Genomic DNA, 16628 nt, shown 5'->3' on the forward strand with positions numbered 1-16628 from the left:
CAGTTAATGGTACATGTCACCCCTCCTCCCTAAGGGGCGTTATGTCTATGTTGCCAGACACAACAGATTTAAATTCAGTATTATTGACCATTCTCACCTCGCCCTATTCCCCTGGGAAAATAAACCAAATCATCTAAGGTAACACCTTTGTTTCTCCCAGCTAAACTTTCAAGCACCAAGTTAATAGAACTAAGTAATAATTTCTAGATAGCTGTTTAAGTAATATTTTTTGCAGGTGTTAACTTCGAGAAACTCATATAGCCAATTATTTGGCTTGCATCATATTAAGATGTGTTTGTGACCAACTTCAAATCTTAACGATCCTTCTTTAGGATCTTCTTTTTACATATTCTCAATATTCATATTTCTTAATCTGTATACAACTAAAACATGCAATTTACTGATTTATATTAAAGTTCTGTTTGAGACGTTGCGGAGATCGACCTTGGTAGGCCCGTTAAACACCCAGTTTTGAAGTGTGGGTGCTGTGGCAGGGAACTAACTGCCCGTTAAACACCCAGTTTTGAAGTGTGGGTGCTGTGGCAGTGGTAGGGAACTAACTACTTTATCAGCCACATCCTGGTGCTGATCCCACAGCAAACGATGCAGGGAGGTGGAGCATCACAGATTATGGTCTTGAGATATAAGGAGGAGCACGCGCACACTAATCACTCATGCAAATTACAGATCAAAGAGATGGATAATTGCAAGCTAAGAAAGTATGACTGACTCATATAAGCTGATAGCTTCATCTGGATGTCCTGGTTCCAAATTCTTAAGTAAATGTACAAATTGAGAGCCAGTATGTTGTTAAAGCTCTAATGAATGATCAAGAAGGCTGTTTAAACAGTCTGGGACAGGGGCCAGTCAGTGGATCAATGACTTATCCTTCATGGGTCATATGGACTTCAGTGCCCCACTACCATAAGACTAATGGCAACTCAATTTTATATCCTTGTACATGATCATCACATTTTGACCCAGAAGTCCTTCTTAATCATAGTGTTGCCTCCAATTATTTTCCCCTCTCACTCTATGGGGACAGTTTTTATACCATTTCTCTTTTTTTTTTTTTTTTTTTTTTTAAACCTTTATTCTTCAAAAACAGGAACACAGCTATTCAGCCGACAACCCGGAGGTTCGGCAGCTTCAGGAGAGCAGAACAAAGAAGCGTCCACAGTGCATAAAAGGAGAAGCAAAAAGGTTCTATTTTACATAAACATAAACACACACCAAACCCAAGCAAGGCGAAAAACACTGAATACCACTGGTGATTGCCCCTCAGGGGAGACCGGACCCCCCTCGTCTATCAGTCACAGTGCTGTGATAAGAGGAAAAAGGGGGAAAAGCAGAGGCCCAAGAAGTCAATTAACCATCAGATATATATACAGAGCTGGAAAGAATGCTAAGGGGAGAGCTGTTCCTCGGGGGATCCAGATCATGGGCAAGACATATGCCCCCCCTATATTGGTTCCACCGCCCCCAAATGGCATGCCACTTCCGAGGGCGCCCTCTAGCGCAGTATACAGTCTTTTCCCTGAGCATACTCCAGTCCATGTTTTCCTTCCACGCAGTCAATGTGGGGGGTCCCGCAGATCCCCACAGGCGCGCTATGTCTCGCTTAGCCACCATGTTACCCAGAGTCACCCACAGGGTCTGTGCCTCATCGTGATCAGTAGGCCCCCAAACATTCAGGAGACAACACCGCGCCTCTGGCTGCATAGCAATGCCCGTCACCTCCCCCATTACCGCATAGACTCTCCTCCAAAATTCCATGATGACGCCACATTCCCAAATGATATGCATGAAGGTACCCACCATACCACAGCCCCTCCTACATAAGCCCTCGTCAGAAAATCCCATATGAACCAGCCTTGGCCCCGTAACATAGACTCTGTGGAGTATTTTGAGCTGCACCAGCCTCAGACGTGATGGGATCGCGACCTCCTTAGGAGAGGAAACTGCAGACTGCCAGTCCTCGTCATCCAGCTCAAGTCTGTCCCTAGTCCACTGGTCCCGCAGCCCCAATAGCAGGTCCGCCCGAACATTGATCAGTTTCTTATAGATGAGAGAGATCGTACTCTCTGGCATATGGCCATCGAGGATCCGGTCCTCCAATGGAGAGGACTCAGGCACCTTCTCCCCTTCTACGAGGACTGACCGCAGGGCATGACGCACCTGAACATAGCGTAAGAACTCGGATTTCCCCAACTCATACTCCTTCTGCAGCTCTTCAAAGGACTTCACCCTCCCCTTAATCAGCAAATCTCCAACCCCGGAGATACCGATCAGGTCCCATTTCTCAAAACCTTTCGTATGCCAAAGCTTCCCCAATTTTTCAGATTCAAACAACGGGGTAGCAAGGGTGAGCCTATCCTTCCAGCCCAGCGAGTCAGTCGCCAACTTCCACACCCGCACCGCCACCCCAGTGGGCCCTGTGAGGGACGAGTCCAGCGACCGCGAGTACAATGCTCTGTGATAATTACCGCCGCGCAACAACCATCGGTCCATGGCGTAGCCGGGGCTTAGAGCCGGACCATAGAAACCATGATTAATCGCGCTCAACTGGGTGGCCCAGTAATAGCGTCGAATGTCCGGAAGCGCAATACCCCCGTCGTACCACGGAAGCGTCAACTTAGCAATCGCTATGCGCGGCCGCCCATCCCACAGCAACGATCGTTGGAGGCTTTCGACCTCCCGAAATTAACTGGCCCGTACCCAATCAAGAGTATTCTGCAAGGCGTAGAGGAACCGGGGAAGAGACATCATTTTGAACAAGGCGGCGCGCCCGACGAGGGAGAGCGGCATCCTCTGCCAGCCCGCAACATCCCGCCGCAAACGCGCCAGGGGAGGGAGCAGGTTCCGCTCATACCGCAAAGTGGAATCAGTGGAGATAAAAATCCCCAGGTACACGAAGCCCTGCTGGGCGATCTGGATCGAACAAGTTCGCGGGACAGGCGGAACATCGCCGCTCAAAACATACAGATATGATTTACTCCAATTGACGACGAGACCCGAGTTCCTACCAAAAGATGTCAGAACGTCACAAACCACTATAAGCGAGTTCTTAGGCGAGGCGAGATATAACAGGATGTCATCGGCATAGAGCGAAATACGGTCCTCGTGCTCGGGCGACCATCTAAGTCCACGTATATCCGGGTGCCAGCGTATCCACGCCACCAGCGGCTCGAGGGTGAGGGCGAACAACAAAGGCGACAGGGGGCAACCCTGCCGGGTGCCCCTCCCAAGCTGGAACGGAGTCGACGTCCGCCCGTTTACCACAACACTCGCAAGGGGAGCCTCATAAAGCAACCTCACCCAGCTCACAAAACCAGGGCCAAAGCCGAACTTGGCAAGCACAGCCCACAGATATGCCCATTCCACCGTATCAAAAGCCATCGTGGCATCAAGAGACGCCACAATAGCTGGTTCTCGCAGCGTGCTCGCCCTGGCAATCACTCCATGAAGACGCCTAAGGTTTAACGCAGTGTTACGGTGCGGGATAAAACCCGATTGATCCGGGTGAATCAAGTCTCCAAGCACCCTGACCAAGCGGCCCGCCAGAATTTTAGCCAGAATTTTCGGCTCAGCATTAAGGAGTGATATTGGCCGATAGGAGGCACATTTGTCCTGGGGTTTACCATCCTTATGTATCACAACAATCGTCGCCAGTCGCTGGTCCAACGGGAGGGACCCACTCCCCCGCGCCTCCACGAACATGGCGCGCAGGTGAGGGGCAACCCTATCCGGGAACAGCTTATACAAATCAATCGGCAAACCATTAGGGCCTGAGGCCTTGCCCGAGTTCAGCGCGCGGATAGCACCCGCCACCTCATCAACCGTTATATCTTCATCGAGGTCATCTCTATCTACATCAGAAAGGCAGGGCAGAGCGATGTCACGCAGGAGGTCACGCGAATCCTCAGTCGGCCTATCCGTAACTGAGGCGTAAACCATACGGAAATAATCCGAAAAACACTGTACTATACCCTCGGGATCAACAACCACCTCTCCCCCTTCTCTCGTCAGCTCAGGCACCACTCTATTAACACGTTCTTTTTTGTCCAGCCAAGCTAGGAGTTTCCCGGCCTTATCGCCAACATCGTACAAGCGACCCTGCTGTTCCCTACTGAGGGTCTTGGCGGCATTCGTCACCAGGTCCTTATATTCCGCTTGCTTCAAGCTCAGATCATGCAGTGAGGCCGCTGTAACCTCCCCCTCCAGGGCCACCTCTAAAGCCTCGATCTCATCCTCAACCTGCATAACCTCGCCATCTCTCCGTCGCTTGGCGGCCACCACCAAGGAGAGGGCCTCTCCTCTCAACACGGTCTTAAATGCTTCCCACAACGACACGGCCGAGTCAACGGAACCCTGATTGTCCTTAAAATAATGATCAACTGTCTTCAACAGCGCACTGCGCATCTTGGGATCACGAAAGTACCAGGGGTTAACAGGAGCAACCCTGCCCCCTCCCTCGCGGCCGACATCCAGCCGGACCCACACTGGCGAATGATCAGATATGCCCCGCGCCATATGCCTAGCCTCAGATACCAATGAGGCGTGCGCAGCCAGAGTGAGCAGGTAATCAATCCGAGAGAGACTACCATGCGCCCCGGAGTGAAAGGTATATTGGCTCTGTGTGGGGTGCCGGAGCCTCCAGCAGTCTACCAAGCCGAGTGTGTCTATAAAGTCTGGAAGCCACTTCTGAGCCCCCCCGGTGTCCCTGGGCGGGTACCTATCCAGCAACCCAGAGCCGACAGCATTAAAATCTCCCCCCACCACTAGCATACCCTCCGGGAGGTCCAACAAGGCCCTGCCCAGATCTGCAAACGTGGTGGCCTGCAGGGCAGGAGGGACATAAACCGAAACCAAAACCAACGTTCTTCCCTCCCACCTCCCCGCCACCGCCACAAACCTCCCCCTATCATCAACAATGGTGGAGTCCACCTCGAAAGGTAGTGAAGCTCTAACAAGGATTCCCACACCCCTGGAGCCGGAGGAGAATCCCGAGTGAGCTATGAATTTGTAACCTTTTCTATTGAGAGCATAACAAGTATTACCTATAAGGTGTGTCTCCTGCAGTAGGGCCACATCCGGCAAAGACCGTTTCAAGAACTGCAAGACTATCCCCCGCTTAATACGATCTCCCAAGCCATTAACTTTCCAGCTAATAACATTTAAGCCCCTACCCCCCATCCCCACACACAAAGAGGCCCACCCCACACCCGAAGAGCCACCAGTGAACAACCCTGACAACCATTACTACGCCTTGCAGGAACAAACCCCCCAACAACAACCCCAAAATCCCAGTTCTCCCCCCCCACCCTGCACCCCTGCTGCAGCTTACAAAGCCCCCCCCAACTTGCAGTGTGCCTGTCGCCCTACCAGAACCCAAAACTACAAAAAGTACCCTGAGGGAGGAAAGAGCTCCCATCTTCCTCCCGCAACCCTCCGTATTTACTGCAATCAGCTCAAGCCATTGTCTGGAAACAAAGCAAGTCAGTCCGGCTCCAAAGGCATCAACCCTGCCCATCCCGGCCACCCTCCACGTCTGCGGCAGCATCCTCTCCAGTCCGTCGTCGGGGCAAAGCGTCCAGCCATTCTCCGGTCATAGCAGGCGACTCAAAGAAGAAAGTTCGGTCCTCACACACCACACGTAATCTGGCAGGGAAAAGCATGGCATATTTCAGGTCCCTCTCCCGCAGACGTCTCTTCACCCCCAGGAAACTCTGCCTTTGCTTTTGCACCAGCTGGGTGAAGTCAGGATAGAAGCTCACTGATGCGTTCTGAAAAGGGACCGGGCCCGTCACCCGCGATGCTTGCAGGATAGCGTCCCGATCTCGGAAGTGAAAGAGCCGGGCGACAATCGGTCTCGGAGCGGCTCCCACCCTGGGCCTCCCGCCAGGAACTCTGTGAGCCCGCTCGACTGCAAAAAACTTCCCAAGGCCCTTAGGCTTCAGATGGTTAAGCACCAAGTCCTCCACGAGCAGATCTGCGGAGATCTCGTCCGAGGATTCCGGGACCCCAATAATGCGCACGTTGTTGCGCCTGGCCCGGCCCTCAAAGTCCTCAAGCCTACGGGCGGAGAGGTCGTTCTCGGCCCGCAGCTTACGAACTTCGGTCTGAAGTTCCGAGACATCATCAGCGAGGCCTGTGGTCTTGAGGTCAAGGGTTTTAACCCGCTCGTTAGTTTTGCCCAAATCCGCGCGGATCAGGTTGACATCCACCAAGATGGTATCCACTTTGTGCGCCAGGGCATCGAACTGTCTCCCAATCGAGGCCTGCATCCCCTCGAGCGCACCCATGACATCCTGCAACGAGAGCTCCGAGGTCGGGGATGAGGCAGTCTTCTGTACGTCCAGCGACTGGCCCGATCCACCAGGCGATCCCTTCTGCTGGGCATAGCGATCCATATTATTGGATTGAATATAGGCTCCCCGCCTGGTAGCCTTGGGTTTCAGCCTATCCCCCTCTGCTTTACCCGACATGTCTAGCACCGAGCAATCCGGTGCAAAAAGACGACCCTCTCTCAGTCAGAGGGAACAGGAGAAGCCAGATCTGCAATAACCAGTCAGAGTAGGGCGCAGGGCGTCCAGGGGATAGTAAGCATCAGAAGGCACTCCCGGGCCAAGGCAAACAAAGGGCGAGAAAGCGAAAGTGAAAGTACGGCGTGCTCCGTCCGCCAGTTCACACCTCGCCAGGCCGCTGTTGTTCAATTAGAGGCCGGGCATCCTGCCAACGCCAGCCCCTGGCATCCCTCGGAGATAGGCCTCAATCTTCCGCCGTGCACAACTCCGGTTCCCGGTGGGCGATCCGGACCCGGGCAGCATCAATCGCCTCAGCAATGAGTCATCTGCAAGATGCCGTGCATATAAAACAGGATTTAAGACAGGATAATCGACGGAGGGCGCGTGGGTCCCGGGAGCTCAAAGCTCACGCGGCCATCTTGGTCAAGCGCTAGGCTCCTCCCCCACCATTTCTATTTTTGCTGCCATTTGTGAGGTATTGAGCTCTAATTTTGCTGTAGCGGTATGTGTTTTTTAAATGTGTGTGTAATGACCACCATCTTTAAAATGGGTTAGGTCCTCTTGGAGGTAGTCTTTGCATAATTTTATCCAATGCTTACGGAACCTGCCACCATTTTATGTTTTTTTTTCTTCTTTCTATTCTTAATGTTTTCCTAGTCCTCTATTTCCTCCTCTTTAGGTCGAAGCCTACCAGACTGCACAGCTGTCTGGCTTGTTAACGACTATTCTGTACTGTGCAGCCCTCTATGCCACTCAACTCTATCCCACTCACCTCTACGCCACTATACTTAATTCCACTCAACTCTGCACCACTACACTCTACACGTTACTACACTCTACTATGGAACACTCTAATCTACGCCACTGCATTCTCCAACGCTGCATTGTTGCCCACTGAATTTATGCTGCTGCACTCTACGCCATTTCACTCTGCCACACTCTATGCTAATACACTCTACAGCAGTCCACTCTACTCTTATCCTCTCCGCGCCACACAACTCCACTCCATGCCATTCCACTACACCACACTCTGTGCCACTCCACTCTACGACACTCTGTGACACTCTTCGCCATTCCAATCAATCCAATAATCTTTATTTCGGCAATGTGCCATAAAAGATACACATTCAAAATGAAATTGCAAGAGCCACAGAAAGTTAAAATCACCATCAACGAGTTAAAAAGGATCAAACAAACCACCAAAGTCATAAAAATACAAATAGAATTCATGCAATGCAAGTACATAAAATCATAGATCATAGATAAGAATTCATATTGGTATAAATAATAAATTCGGGAGTTGTAAAAGTGCCAATTTAACTTGAAGCAGCATTTCTTCTGTTTCTTATCAACCATGCATGAAACAAAAACCTGGACAGTGCATATACCAAATATGGGGTCGTATCGGCTTGAAGAATTCTAAAAGTTTTCTCATTCCTTAAAGTGCCTAATTCCCTGCACATGGGTATCACCATTTTACACGCGGTCCTTTGTAGGCTGGTAAAAAGGAATAACGGCGGGGTGGCACTCCTGGTCTATAGTGTTCGGTATCCCTGACCATTTTGATTTAAAACTGTTGAGGGGGAGATTTCCATGTCTGAATTGTACATACATTTTTTAGCTAAATTTGGCTCTGTGATGTCACAGAAATGTTCCTAAAGGTAGTTATCCTTAAACATTAGAAATGAGGTAGATAAAGTGCCTTATGCATGCATTAAAAGGTTGTTACGTTTGTAATTTTTAAATTGAGTTTTCAGCTTCTTAGTAGTGATAGTTGGGCAGCAGCCCACTAAGTTTGGACAAGCCAATCTCCTTAAAAGAGTCTTTAGCAAATTTGATCCAGGGGAGTTAAATTGCATTCCGATAGCTAAGAATTTCCTCCAACCCATTTTGGTATAACGAGAGTTATGCGGTAACCCAGATGCGTCTCTAGCAAATAAATCCTGTCTCGTCAGTAATCAGCCTGAGTCCCAAGTCAAGCCTCAAAGTTAATAGGGGAGTGCTGACTAGTAGAAACAAAAGCTGCCTTATATATCTATTGTCAGCCATTATCAAAGATTTTTGGTTTTTGTGAGCCCACATCTCAGCCCTGTAAAGGGCTCCTGCAAGGGCGTGCTGTGTGTATAGTTGAATAACAGGTTAAACAAACTAACAATGGGAAACCTTATGTAGGTTCAGCAACCCCCTCACTTTACTGCTCCATTTTCAATCTTCTTTTAGCAACTTGCGATGACCAGTCTAGCTTATCATCTAGTGTGATCCCCAGATAGGAAAATTAGTTTACCTGCTCTAGGGGAACACCATCTAAAGTGGAATTGGACCTTTTGGAGGGACAGGGATTAAAAACCATACATTTGGTTTTACTGATGTTAATTTTCATCCCCCTTATCTCACAGAATCTGCTAAAACCATAAAGCAATTTCTGGAGCCCTATGGGTGTCTTTGATAATAAAAGTGTATCATCAGCAAACATGAGGGTACTCTCATGCCTTCTAGACACTGGACATCATTGTCACATCTATTTAAAAAACCCACTTGATTATTTAAAAACAAAGTAAAAAGGGTAGGTGCCAGAACACAACCCTGTCTAACGCCACGCAAAACAGGAATGGGCTCTGCAACTTCACCAAGCTTACCACATCTGATTTGCGCGTAGTTATTCAGGTGCAACCTCTCAATTATATTACGCAGGTAAACTGGAATGCCAAGTTCAGCAAGGCAGTTCCACAGCCGGGTTCTAGGGACCAGGTCAAATGCAAATCTAAGATCAACAAAGACTGCATAGAGCCTCCCTTTCTCAAAGCTTACGATCTTCCAGTAAATCAACTGCAGTCTAAAGACTTGGTCGACCATGGAAGTATTGGCTCGAAAGCCCGCTTGGAGGGGACAAAGTAAGTTGCTCTCCTCAAGCCACTGCTGGAGCCTGCCTAATATGACCTTACTAAAAGGTTTTGCCTGGTGTCTAGAAGGCTAATTGGCCTAATGTTGGCAGGATCCATAGGGCAACCTTTCTTGTATATGGGGAAAATCTCTGCCCACGTTGTGGGAATGCTGGCTTCATTTAGAATAGCATTAAAACCTACAGTAAAATAGGGAACCCAAATGTCTTTTTTCGGTAAAAACAAGTCACCGGCGCTTTACGTGGTGCTATCATTCTGATGGACTCTTCTACCCCCATACATTCTATCGAGGGAAAGCCGTCTTTAACCCTCCCAGTCCCTGAATACAGAGGGATAATTGAATGTTCAGGAACTGAGACCTCAACAGGTTTGGCTTTGTATAAATTGAATCCAAAATAAGGTTTGATTGTTAGCAGCTGCTAAGAGGAGTCCCCAGTTTTGAGTATACCATTCCCTCTTTGCCCTTATAAGGGCGGCTTTGTACACAGCTCTCTTTTCCTGGATGACTTCCATGCCACAGGACTTAATTGCAATGATCAGAGTGCTCTTGGCCATAGTACATTTATTGTTGAACCAGGATGGTGCGCTACTCCTTGGCCAATGGTTTTTGGCTTCTCTGAAAAAGTCCACCTTTAAACTAAGGAAGAGGCAATTATGTACCGCTTTAACCTCCAGTGTGGCTGATTACCCAAAAAGCCCAGACTCCAGAGTGCTACAAATCTCAAGAGCTAGGCCCACCTTATTATATATTGATCTCAGGGCCCTCTCAGACCTAGCGACAGCTGACCACTGGATTCTTTGTTTATTATTTGTTAGTTTGCACCTCTCGTCAAGTGGTTGTGAGTGAGAGAGCTGGGTTTGTAGCAATGGAAGCTTCAGCTCCACCTCAATGGCGTTATGATCACTATCATGCCTCTGCGTCACCACCATGTCCTCTAAGGACGACCAGAGTTTGACATCTAAGAGGATAAATTCAATGAGGCTAGTGCTACCAATTCTGTTAAAGGTGTGGCTGCTTTTTCTGTCAGATTTGGTCCTTTCATTGCATGCTCGAATCATGCAATTGAAGGTTAGGGCATTTAGTTGTATCGCCAAGGGGGACCACTTTTTAATAGGGAGAATGATAAGTGCAGGAATTCAAAGAGTTCTGTCCTCTTCCGGCAGGGAGTAAAGATTAACCAAATCCAGGGGTTCAAACGGGCAATTAAAATCACCCCCCACTATTTTTTGCACATCAGGGTGAAGGCCAGTTATGTGTGAGATTAACACTTCTTTGACTGGGGATTCCTGACACTTGGAGGAAGGTCTTAAATAAATGTTGTAGATGTTGACTAAACATCCATTAGGTAGTTTAACAGATGGACAAAGAAGGTCCTTGGCAACTATTTCTGAACCCAGCACCTTACATCCCACATGCACCCCTATCCAGGTCGAGAGTCCCCCAGAAGGTCTTCCCTTGCCAAGCAACCTGGCATTAGCACAGAATATAGCGAAGTTCGAATGGCTAATTTCCTGTGTTAGCCAAGTTTCTTGGATAAGACAAATGTCAAAGGTGGTAATATAGCTAGTCCAGTCCGGATCATCCAGTTTGGCGCCCAGACCAGCAACATTCCAGGAAAGTATCCTTAGTTTTTTATGCATCCCGAGAGGGTGACTAGTCTGCTGGGGGTTCCCCTTGTATACCACATGACTACCACCCACTGGGTCTGATGGCTTGTCAACTAATGGGAGGTTTAACACTTTAAGATCAGGATAAATGCAAGTGGAGAGGGTTTCAGTACTCCCGCAGGGGTCAGTCTCACGATCTATTTCATGTGAAGCTCCTTTCACTATAGGCCGCTTGCAGTGCTTAAAGGGTACTAAAGGTCCCAAGCTTGAATTACCACCCCGACTATGACCATAAGAACAAGCATACATCTTCTTCCCACTAATTATCCTACTAAAAGGCGTGACACTCAAGATCTAAATAGAACTGCTTCCTTCATTAAATCAATCGACCTGCTCCATCGGACCATACCTGTTGTGCACTGGGATATTGTACAGTTCCCTGAATTGTGGCTGGTTGAGGTTCGAGTACATGGGGTGCATAGATTGGGGGTTAAAGGTGGCTTCTGGCGACTTAGAATGGGGTTTTAGGTGGGGCAGTGGCCCCTGGCACGGATTGCTGGTGGGGGGGGGGGGCCGGATGGGGGAGACGTGGGAGAAGCGGGTGTAAATAAAGAAAAGAACTTACCTTCTCGACGGTATCTCATTGTTGTGATTGGTCTGAGCTTCGTGGTTCAGCGCTCAGATGCTGACTGGGAGCCGGGGCATGTTCTCCACGCAGGCTGTAATTCCGCCTGCGTGGAGAGCATGCTAAATGCTTATGAATGTTTGGCTGGCCCGAGACGGCTGGCCAAACATTCATGCACACTTAGTGTGCTTACCACTCGCCCTGCTCTTGCCTTGAGAGCAGCCCCGCCAAGCTGCCGGACATCAGGAAAAAATAAATAAAATGATAATAACGCGAGTTATTATCATTTTATTTTTTCTTAACTTCACTGCTAAAAATCAGTGAGGTGACACTCCTCCGCCTTAGCAAAGGAACTACCACTGAGGTGGGGCCTGTAAAAATAGCCAAAGGGAAATAAACTCACCCCAGAGACCCTCATGGGTCCGAAGCCATCCTTACATAGCAATCTATGGACTAAAATTGATGCTCATGCAGCCTTCCGGACAATCCTCGACCCCTTTCCCAAGCCAACCCACGCATCATGTAAACAGAATGTCGTTGGCCTTCTCGATCGGGAAGTCCTTATACTTCCCCAGCCAGTTAAGGCACTTGTTTCTTAATTGTATATGGGTTTCCCTTAGCCCATCCCTAAGACCCCAGTCATCACAATCACAGATGGACATGCTTACAGAGGAAGATCAATGGTTGCAAGGTCCTTGGTGTCATAGGGAGGTGAGTCCACCATTCTCTTCCTACCCAGGATGCCTCTGTGGTTATGGAGGGTACTATCAGTCGTATGATTAATGACTTTTGGGCAAGCACCCCCAATGTTCTCCAGACTCACGGGCAGGCTGGAACAAGTGATTTGAGGGTCTTGGTAGGCGAGCTCCTGCAACCGTTCATATGTGAGGGAGAGAGACTTCTGGCTGAGGACATTCAATCAGCGGGTTGACTCGGTCAGAGAAAGTACCCTAGATTCAAGAACAGTCAATTTGTCCAGGAGTGGAATAAGTTCTGAACGAATCAGCTCCTTAAGTTGGTCCATCACACCATCCACAATGGTGACTATCCATTCCAGTTTGGTTATGTCAGGACTTTCCCCCCTTTCTGTTGGTGGGTTCTGCAGGATTTGGCTTTGGACTTTACAGGAGGAGCAGGTGTTCAGTTGCTTGCATAGATGACTTCTTAGAATCAGTCCGTTTCAATATGGACCCCAGGATTTCCTGTGGTTTCTTCCCCTTTACTGAAGAAGCAGTATGGCGGACCTGGTAGACCTCGAGACTTGGGTACTGGAGGACATAGATATAGTGGCTGCTCCTGATTCTACAGGGACCTCTGAGGGCATACGTATGGATGTGGAATGCATTAGTTTTGATGTACTAGGTGGGGGCTCTCCACTGCCTCCAAGAGAGAGAGCCTCCTCAAGGTGAGCTTTATTTCTGTGGCTATAGCTCCTATGGCCCTCTGGAGCATTTTGTCAAAAGTGGTTACCTTTGCTTGTGGCTCGGCAACAGAAACCCCACCAGTGCATTTACATTTTCCCATAGTTAGGATTTGGCAAGCTTCTCAAGAGATAAAAGCAGTGGGACTCACCCTTTTAGAACAAGAGTATCTTTATTTAATACATCGTCCAAGAGGGGTAGCTCAGCCCAGCCTCGTCCGGCAAAGGAAAAGTGCAGACGGGCCCACTCTTCGCCCGGGCCATGTCCGGGCGCATTCCACCTAGCGGGAACCCCTGGTGGCGAATGTAGGTGCCTCCTGGTACTGCTGAAAGTGCTGGCAGCTTCCTGCCGCGTGTAACACTGGGGCCTGTAGACCTGCACCCACCGCTGCCCCTGAAAAAAGAACCGAGCCTCCTGTGCAGCGGGAACCCCTGCTGCCTAATGTAGGCGCCTCCGGGCGCTGCTGGAAGTGCTGGCGACTTTCTGCCATAAGTAACGCTGGAGCCTCTAGTCCTGCCTCCAACGCTGCCGCCGAGGAAAAAAACCTGGGCGCTATTACACTTTACGACACTCCACGCCACTCTCCTCTATGGCTCTAACTTTTAGCAATGCTGAACTGCAGCCAGGCTGGTGTACAGCACGGCTAAAACACATTGGCGAAGCCAATAGCTCTTGCATAGGTGAGACCTATTGGCTTTGCCAATGCTTTTCTATGATTACTGTTATCTTGAAATGCTCAAACAAGATAAATTCAATGTAGTCCATTATTCTACATGATCATACGTTGTACAAACACCAGGTTCGTGTTCTTTTATATGACATTTAAAAAATATATATTTTCTGCAAATATATTTTCAGCTGCAATTGATTGCGCCACCAACTGGATTTTCCAATTTGCTTTTGGCTTTCTCGATTTACTCCTGAATATCATGATGGCCTCTTTCAAGACCGTTATCTTTACCGCAGTCAAATGCTGCTCCTTCTTAAATTAATGACGATCTTACCCCATAAAATCTTTCCACTCATGTTAGAGAGTTTAAAAATTACTGCAGGGGTAGTGTGAAACAAATCATATTTGTTGTTTGGCAATCCACGCCAGTGCTGTTCCTTTTAGTGTAAAAGAACAAACAAACAGCAAAGAGTAGAATGTTTTGCTTTGTACAGTTCTGTTTCTGATACTTATGCTATTTATTTCAGGACATGACATTTTTCAGCGGGACGCCATGAATAATGTTGTAAGTGCCCAGCCACAGCTCGAACCCAGCGCAGTGTGGACAACAACTCTCCGCCAGGGGTGCTTCTACCTTCTCGTCTACGTTCCAATCACATGTGCATTATTACAGCTCTTCATGTGGTCCCGATTCAGCCTGCACGGAAAACGCCTCCAGACAGTGAAGGCCCATCGCCAGGCAGCGTCCCAGAACTGGCTGCCTCAGGACATTAAGACCATTTAACAAAGCAAGACCAACTGAATGTGAATTGCAGAATCTGCTGTGAATGTGAGCCTTTGGATCAAGTGTAAATTCACTTCATTATCATTTCAGAAAGGACTGGGTAAGGGGAGTGAAAGCTCAAATTCGCACTTCAAGCACTTAAAAAAAAAAATCTTTCTAACACAAGGGAGACATCCCTACTTATTTAATCAAGTTTTTATGAAAAGACGATTAGTGAAAAGTGATTTCCCAAGTAAACATTATCACAAAATGATGGACAAATTGGGTATAATAATTTCGTTTTAATATTTATGCAAGCATATTTGATTAATTTGGGAGTTCTTATACATCTGGTAGCTTGCCTTCTGGGTTTAGTAGCCCAAGGGTCAAGCTTTGTGCACTTTTACTACCTGTAATACACATAGCTGAGCCCCTATAAATTATGTCAAATGTACATGACATCTGTACACAAACCCAGTTTTCGATATCCTGAATTAATAATACGGTCTAATTCACAAAACGTTACGTGCATTTAAGGTCTACTTAGTATTTCTAAAGTGCCATTTTCAGACCTAAGATCCGGATTCCCAGAACTTTGCTCTTCAGGCATTTGCGTTTGTAGATGGCACTTATGACCTCAGTGTGACAGTATTTCCACATCTGCCATGTGAGAATTTGCGGTAGGAACATGGTTATTTCAATGGGAGAGGTAAGCAGTTGATTTTTGGGAATGTTTTGATAACCCACAAACTAGTAAGCATGCGGTATTCACAATATGGACAGTGATTTTTCACACCCGATTTGCAGATCAAAGCTAAGTTGCAAAACACTGAGTAAGAATGCAAATTGTGTGGCAAACGTCTTGAAATACCTCTTTATTTTGAATCGGGATACAAGAGAAAGGGTTTTCTTATTAAGAAAAAGTATTTTTCAGCACAAGAAAAATTAATTTTTCTGCTCATTTTTATGGTAAACGCGCTTTCCGTCCAGTTTAGAGTTGGACATGTACATCAACATCTACTATTTTTAGAGGTTTCCAGATAAAGCTTTATGGTAAATTGGTAACTTTATGAAAATGTTTGGCATAATCCCAAGACTTGTAAAACTATTATTTTTGTGTGAGAAATATGCCATAATAATTCTTATTGAGATTCTTCTCACATCCCAACCAATGTGGATATTGAGCAAGTGGAGATCACTAAACTCCAGTATGTGCCTCTATAATAACTGCATGTGCCAGGACCCTTATACATGCGTGGCCGTCCTGACTCATTTGTGGATCCTTGATGTTTTTTATTTATTTTATTTATTTGCTCCCTTAAGTTGACCGTTGTCTTCAGCACAGTTCATTTTCAACTGTCACACTGAAAAGAGCATTTTCTTAATCTTATTGGCTCTAGGGAATTTTGAGCATAAAGGGTTAGCAATTAGCATACCATCTTTGAAAGAGATCAAACTTGGAAACACGGTCCCCCTTATAAAGGCCTGCATTGCTTCGATTGAGGTTTCCTCCATGCTTTACCAGGAAGAGTCTCTGCCACCAAAAGATGGCGGACATTGTTTTCATGCACCAAAGAACAGCACTGTTGTACTTTGGTTGGGATGATCACATTAAAATTGACAGCACATGCAAGATGGTTAGAAGTGAATGCTTCCTTCCTTCCTTCCTGCCACTGCAAGGATCCTTGTTCAAATCAGAGGAACTTGGTCGGCATGTTTTTTTAAGTAGTAAAGAAAGAATCTGGTCGGTCAAGATTTTGTCCAGTGAGTTAATGACTTGAGAGTGCATAAAGGATTTCCCATAGGCTAGGGAATAGTTCTGGCACCCACCCAGCATCCACTAAATAACTCACAACTCGCACCCTTCCAACAATAAACCCAACTACAGAAAGTCAAAGTTGACACTTGAAACTAGCCACTTGTTCCTCCTTTGTATTATTTGTATAGTCCCATAAGAGATTCAGGCCGGATTCTCACGTAGTGTTGACAATCGAGAACCATCTTTTTTCCAGTGCCATTTATTAGAAGTAGGTTGAATCTGTATAATTGAATGTTGCTTTCTATGGCAGTCATTCTTATGTTAGGATTTGTAAGGTTTAGGATGTGTGGATTAA

At 47.4% G+C, this 16628-nt stretch overlaps 1 protein-coding gene across 3 annotated transcripts in view; it reads left to right on the forward strand.

The window, feature by feature from the left end:
- SLC68A1 (solute carrier family 68 member 1) overlaps positions 1 to 16397 on the forward strand; it is a 175515-nt gene extending 159118 nt beyond the window's left edge. For 2 of the 3 annotated variants that reach the window (XM_085606528.1, XM_085606529.1), the window contains exon 9: positions 14279 to 14793. In XM_085606528.1, the coding sequence (XP_085462654.1) occupies positions 14279 to 14535 (257 nt within the window). In that variant the 3' untranslated portion in view covers positions 14536 to 14793. Of the gene's footprint in view, positions 1 to 14278 lie in introns of all 3 variants that reach the window. The other variant, XM_085606527.1, reaches the window with a different exon arrangement.
- Positions 16398 to 16628: the final 231 nt, after the last annotated feature.

The sequence above is a fragment of the Triturus cristatus genome, chromosome 1_2 (assembly GCF_964204655.1).
Source record: "Triturus cristatus chromosome 1_2, aTriCri1.1, whole genome shotgun sequence".
Taxonomy (NCBI): Eukaryota; Metazoa; Chordata; class Amphibia; order Caudata; family Salamandridae; genus Triturus; species Triturus cristatus.